The sequence below is a fragment of the Leuresthes tenuis genome, unplaced genomic scaffold (assembly GCF_036924035.1).
Source record: "Leuresthes tenuis unplaced genomic scaffold, fLeuTen1.0.hap1 SCAF_47, whole genome shotgun sequence".
Classification (NCBI taxonomy): Eukaryota; Metazoa; Chordata; class Actinopteri; order Atheriniformes; family Atherinopsidae; genus Leuresthes; species Leuresthes tenuis.
In genome coordinates this window covers 567,888-575,048 of record NW_027325401.1, presented here as the reverse complement: position 1 = coordinate 575,048, position 7,161 = coordinate 567,888, and the positions used below count along the sequence as shown (strand labels likewise).

The 7,161-nt window shown below is 44.3% G+C and overlaps 1 protein-coding gene across 1 annotated transcript; it reads left to right on the top strand.

Annotated features, from left to right (window-relative positions):
• Window positions 1-388: 388 nt before the first annotated feature.
• On the top strand, window positions 389-4,246 carry LOC140285516 (uncharacterized). The gene is made up of 3 exons (XM_072379136.1): window positions 389-1,477; window positions 3,683-3,842; window positions 4,080-4,246. Exons 1-3 carry the CDS (start codon window positions 389-391, stop codon window positions 4,244-4,246), a joined length of 1,416 nt encoding a protein of 471 aa, XP_072235237.1.
• The last annotated feature ends 2,915 nt before the right edge of the window (window positions 4,247-7,161 follow it).

Below are 7,161 nucleotides of genomic sequence, written 5' to 3'. Positions count from 1 at the left end.
GTCTCAAAATAGCATTTGGGTTAAATCAGCAGATGGGCAAACACACAAAGAGTATTTTTCTAAAGCTTTGACTGTTGCAGATGAAGAAGCTAAACTCACTATCTCAGCCTCTGTAGTGATTTCACCAAAATGCCCCGTTAACCTGTTGGGAAGAGACTTGATGACCCGGCTGGGCATCGCCATCGTCCCAATTAAAAACGGCATGAAGGCTTGCAGAGTCAGAGATGTTGACGTTTATGCATCCTGCACAGATGACAACAGTGTGTATTGTTCATATGATTTGAGCCCAAAGTTTGATTCTCACCTTCCTAGCAGAATGCTACAAGAAGCACGTGAACAACTACTAAATCCAGAGACAGAAATGACGCATAGTCAATTACATGTCACCATGAATGTTTTGACTGATCCCCATGACACATACGTCAAAGAATTTGGCAAAATGTCTCCTGTTGTAGTGGGATTGCTTCACATGTACACTGACCGAAGGTCATTTGCTGCTGTGACTGTACTCCTCCCTGTGGATCGAGCATCCAGCTACAGGTTATCAGCTACCCCTCATATCTCTCTGTTCAAGCCTGAGAACATAACTTGGACAGATGCTGGCATGAGAACGAAAATGGCAGCAGTTGCAAATGATTATGAGAGCAGTGACGGAAACTGGAGTTACAGTCCCAGCTGTGACATGTGGAGACAACCTTTCGGTGGTGCAGCAACGTGCGAAGCACAAGTGCACCCCCTCCCAAGACAAACTGACGTTTTTCTAACTGCCAAAGAAGAAGCTGAATTGGCAGAGATCCCAGAAAAACTGTGGTCAAAGGGTCCTTCTGATGTTGGACTTTTAACATCCATACCTCCAGTACAAATTAAACCTCGATCAGACTGGAGGCCCAGAGTAAAACAATACCCTCTGAAACATGAGGCAGTGAAGGGCATCTCACCAGTGGTAACAGACCTTAACAAAGGGGAAATAATCAGACCATGCCCAGATTCCCCATGTAATACACCAATCTTTCCAGTGCAAAAAGCAAATGGTAAAGACTGGCGTATGATTCAAGATCTACGTGCTGTAAATGAAGCAGTTGAAACAAGAGCTCCAAATGTACCTGATCCACACACATTGTTGAACTCTCTAAAGCCTGATAAAAAGTTCTTTACTGTAGTTGACCTCAGTAACGCCTTTTTCTCAGTCCCAATTCACCCAGACTCTCAGTTCTGGTTTGCATTCACATATGAGGGTCAAGGATACACCTACACCAGATTGCCACAAGGGTTTGCTGACAGCCCCACTATCTTTACCCAAGCAATAATGGCCTGTTTGGCAGATTTTCACATGCCCGAGCGAAGCCAGTTGCTTGTGTATGTGGATGACATTTTGGTGGCATCAGAAACAGAGGAAGCATGCAGAGAAGACTCTCTTGCCCGGTTGCAGCACCTCTGCAGAACTGGAAACAAAGTATCAAAAGATAAGCTCCAGTGGGTGAGAAAAGAGGTGAACTATTTGGGCCACACACTGTCAGCCGCAGGCAGGCAGATACAAACAGCTAGAAAACAAACTATAGCTGACGTGCCTAAACCAGAGACAAAGAAACAAATGATGTCCTTCCTAGGACTTTGCAACTACTGCAGAGCGTGGATTCCACATTATGCAGAAAAAACTCACACTTTGCAGAATCTCATTTACGGTGTCCCCATGACAATGTCTGATAAAATCAAGTGGACCCCTGAAACTGAGACAGCATTTGTAGTTTTAAAACAAGCTTTGATGGAAACCACAACTCTCGTGTTACCAGACTACAGTAAAACCTTCGTTCAGACAGTGGACTGCAAAAATGGCTACATGACTTCAGTGTTGTTGCAGAACCATGGTGGCAGATTGAAACCTGTAGCTTTCTACTCAAAGAAGTTGGACCCAGTGGCCCAAGCTTTACCTGAGTGTGTCCAAGCTGTTTGTGCAGCTGCTCTTGCAGTCACCCAATCAGCAGATGTCGTGTTGTTTCATAAAATGGAACTTTTGGTCCCACATGCTGTGGACGTGCTGTTGTTGCAAAGCAAAATGAATTTCCTTTCACCAGCCAGACATCTATCATACACAGCCACACTGCTGTCTCAGCCCCATCTGGTGGTGAAAAGATGTACTGTCTTAAACCCTGCAACATTGATTCCATTACCTGAAGATGGTACACCACACAACTGTCTGGAAACAACAGAACATTTGCAGTTACCAAGACCAGACCTCAGTGATACACCTCTCACTGTAGGAGAAAAATGGTTTGTTGATGGGTCATGTTCCAAAGACCCACAAGGTAACAATCGAAGTGGCTATGCAATAGTCCAACTGCCCTCCAGAGTGGTAGAGGCAGCCAAACTCCCTAGCCAAATGTCAGCACAAGCTGCTGAGCTTATTGCACTGACTAGAGCATGCAAATTAGCAGAAGGACATGAGGTAACAATCTACACTGACAGCCAATATGCTTTCTCAACCTTGTTTTATTTTGCAAAACAATGGGAACGCAGAGGCATGACAACATCTACAGGTAAACCTGTAACACATGCCTCCCTTCTGACTGATCTCCTTCAAGCTATACAGTTGCCAGCCAAATTAGCAGTGTGCAAGTGTGCTGCACACACTACAGGCAAAGATGAAGTCTCCAATGGCAACAGATTTGCAGACCAAGTAGCAAAAGAAGCAGCTACAGGAAAACATGGACATGACAAATTTTTATCACACACCGATGATAAACAACTTATTGACCAAACTGTACTAACAGATATGCAACAAAATGCATCAGTACAAGAAAAACAGATGTGGGCCACAAAAGGTGCCACACAAAACTCTGATGGGATTTTTCAAGTGAATGAAAAACCAGTTCTGCCTAAATCTCTTTTCAAAGCAGCAGCAATTGTGACACATGGGCCTTGCCATGTGTCAACAGGAGGGATGAGTGCTATCATACAACAACACTTTACAACGTACGGATTAAATTCCTACTTAAAAAATTTTTGTAAAGCATGTCTTGTGTGTGTGAAGCATAACCCCCAAGGAAACATGAGACCAAAAAGAGGCTCTTTTCCAAAACCCTCTTACCCGTTTCAAACAATGCACATGGACTTCATTGAACTTACACAAAGTGGACCTCACAAGTACTGTTTAGTGATGGTCGATGCTTTTTCCAAATGGGTTGAGATAGTTCCATCAAAGCTAGCTGATGCACTAACAGTAGCTAAGGCTATTTGCAAAACTATCATCCCAGCCCACGGCATCCCACAAACCATTTACAGTGACAATGGACCACACTTTGTGAATAAAGTAGTTCAGAAAATGGCAGAGCATTTGGGAATGGATTTGAAAAATCATTGTGCCTACCACCCTCAAAGTGCAGGCCTTGTGGAAAGAACAAACGGCACTATCAAAATCAGATTGAAAAAGTGCATGGAAACTACTGGCCGTCCATGGCCAGAATGCTTGGACCTGGTGAAACTCTATATGAGAATCACTCCCACATCAGAAGGATTAACTCCGTTTGAGATAGTCCATGGGAGACCATATAGGTTACCAGTGTTTTCATCAGACTTACAGAAAGCAGAGGAAGAACAGACTCTGGCAGATTATATGATCAGGACACTAAACCAGAAAGACGTGTCCTATGCAAATTTACTGCCTTCTGATTCCTCTCTTCCACAGGTTGACAGTCCCATCAAAGCAGGTGACTGGGTGTACATCAAAGTCATCAAAAGGAAGAACTGGGCCAGCCCACGGTGGGAAGGACCATACCAAGTGCTCCTGACCACACCCACTGCAGTGAAGATTGCTGAAAGACCCAGCTGGATCCACCTCAGCCACTGTAAGTTACAGAGAGTGTTGGACCCCTAATTTCAGAGTGGTGGGGAAGCCTGACTACAAAGGGACCTCATTGTTTAGAGTGAGGTGTCTCAACGTCAGTGAAGAAACCAACTGATCCTCACTCTGATAGGCCAAGGGTGCACCTGCATCTCTGATAACTGAGCAGCAATGGGAACACAAAAGGTGTTACTCAGCTGCGCTGCGGCTGTAGCGTGTGTATTGTCTGTATTCATCCTAGGTGTCCAAAGTAATCCCAAACCAAACCGGGAAAAGAGATGGACCCATGATGTGGACTACAAGGACTGGACATGGGACCCGAAACATCCATTCGACACAAATACCTGGTACAGGTATGTGAAATCCACAGTGGGACAACCTGACGGAGCTGAGGGATGTTATGTGTGATCCAAACTTCCCCCTTCCTCTACGCAGACCCATCTTGCAGCCAAGTGGATGAATGAAACTGAAGCGAAATGTATGGCCTCAATGGCAGGTATTGGGTTTCAACATGGTAACATTGTGATCAATGACTCTGATTCCCATTGGGGAGTAGAAAACAGGACATGCAGTACATTGTTCTGGGCTAGCATGAACATTACAATCAAAGGAAAACCCACACCACAAGTAGCATATCTCCACATTCCCAAAGGGCAGAACTTCACTTGCTTCACTCAAGGAAATGAGACGCATCTGTGCAAAAGCAAGGGCTGCCCACAGGGAGGAGCCTGGATGGGAGCTCTAAACATCACTTCTGAGTGCCAAGACGGGATTGCCACAGCAACTGGAGAAGGCTCCCCAACCAACATGTCCGCACCATCGAACGGGACGTACCTCATCCAGAACGGGTGGTGGTTATGCGGACATAATGTATATCCGATGTTGCCCATGAACTGGACGGGAGTCTGTGCACCGGTGTGGGTCACCGACCACACCTATAAGATCTACCGTGGCCAACTGCCCTCCCTTCATAAGCGACAACAGAGAAGTGTCGCAATCTTCAAACCACACAATCCTATCTGGGGCTCAGATGTCCCATACGACATCTGGTTTGGATGTCGTATGGGATGTTTGGAGCACAGGCTCAAAAGTTATACATTCCCTCTTCCCTTGGGATGGTATTGGAAAACATGCACTGTATATTGAAACTCTGAATTATCGCTTCCAGTCTTTTGTCAACTTTTCTTTGCAGGTAGAAAATGGCCAGAATCGTGAACTCCAAGCCACACGGCTGATGGTTCTCCAGAACAGAATGGCTCTGGACTTGCTCACCGCAGCACAAGGTGGTGTGTGTCACATTATAGGTACTTCTTGCTGTACCTATATCCCTGGAGAAAATGACACCCACATAAACGAAGCAATGGCCTCCCTGCTCAACCTGCAACAAACCATGTCACAAGAGAAAGCGCAACAACAATGGAACTTTCTCGCATGGCTGATGACCGGCACCTGGTGGCAACCAATATTAAAGATCGTGACCCCCCTCTTTGGTGTATTGATCTTATTCTGTGTGTTTACGACTTGTGTGATTCCCTGTTTCAAGTCTGTGATCACTAAGACGGCTACTTCCACCATGGTGAACCTACAACTGCTCCGCCAACCCACAGAAGATGCTGATGATGATGATGCTTTTAGTGATGATTTTAGTGATGACTCTGATAACTGTTCTTCACATGTGTAAAGCATAAAGAAACTAACAATGACCTCTACATTGAAAATGTCCAAAACAAGTGATGTAGACTGATGTACTGTTTCTGCCTACCACAGTGAACCACAAGAAACTTTGCTTGCTTCGCATTAAAATTATTGCATATGTTTTTGTTTTTTGTATCTCATTCGATAAACAGGAGGGAAATGTTAGAGTTTTTAATTGTTATCTCATGATATACCCTGTTTTACAATTATATTCCTGTGCTTTAATTGCACTTATATGCTATACCATAAAAATCATATGTGTGATGTATGGATCTTATACTACATTAGTTCTAATCATGTGATGATGAAATGTGTGTGTGAGTATGAACAAAGGGAGATGCTTCAGGACAGAGCCTTCCGGAGGTCAACTGAGTTTAACTGAGTTCAAACTACAACGCACAATGCCTGATTCAAACTAGTTTGTAGATGTATCTCTTTGAATGATTATCGTCAAGGTCTCACACTCTGAAGTTACAGATGTGTCTCCATACCTAAATGTTAGACAGAGTCACACGCTCTGAAATTTCTATGCAGCCTTTTGTTTTGTAAAACTCTTCCCCTTTTCTAATCTTTGAATAAAACCAGGCTGCTGCAAGGAGAGAGTCGGAGATTGTTGTAGGTTGCTTAGACACATACACCTGTGGCTGAAGCAGCGACGGCTCTCCCCTTTTGCAAAAGCTGAACTTTATATTGATCTCTTGTGTGGTTCTTTCTGTTTAAGGTGGGACTTCGTTAGTAAGAACGAAAAACCCCATCAAAACTATTCTGAACTCCAAGCAGGTTTCTGATCTTCTTGATGCGATCCTTTTGCCTACAGCAATCTCGGTCTGTAAGTGTGCGGCTCACACTAACTCAGACGATCCTGTTGCTTGTGGCAATGCCAGAGCTGATGCTGCAGCTAAGCAAGCAGCTAATTTTTTTCCTGTTTTCGCTTCCCTCTCTTTGCAGGCAGAAGACTCCCTCACAGATCTCCATGCTTTGCAAACTTTTGCCTCTGCAGATGAAATTTGGTCCTCTGGACGCATTTGGTCCTCTGTGGGTGCAACTCATACGGATGGTGTTTGGATGGGACCTGATGGTAAACCCTGTCTACCTAAACATTTTTTTCCTCATTTTTCAAAATTGACACATGGGTTGAACCATGTGTCAAAAGGGGGGATGCTGAATGCACTCACTGCTCAGTGGTTCACAAAAGGGTTCAGTTCATATGCGCAAAAATACTGTCAGTCATGTATGGTTTGTGCCACACATAATGTAGGAAAGGCATTACACACATCGCAAGTTGCACACCCTCCACCAGAGAAACCTTTTGAACATTTGATGATGGATTTTGTTGAACTCACACCAGCTGAAGGAAAGAAATATGCACTAGTAATAGTGGACGTGTTTAGTAAATGGGTTGAAGTTTTCCCTGCAAAACATGCAAACAGTAATGCAGTGACTAAAGCACTGCTAAACAGAAATCATTCCTAGATGGGGCATTCCAGAGAAGATCAGCAGTGATAATGGCACACATTTTGTAAACACTGCATTGACTGAGGTTGGTAAATTCCTGGGAATAACCTTGCGCACACATTGTGCTTATTATCCACAGAGTGGAGGTGCTGTGGAAAGAGAAAATGGTACAT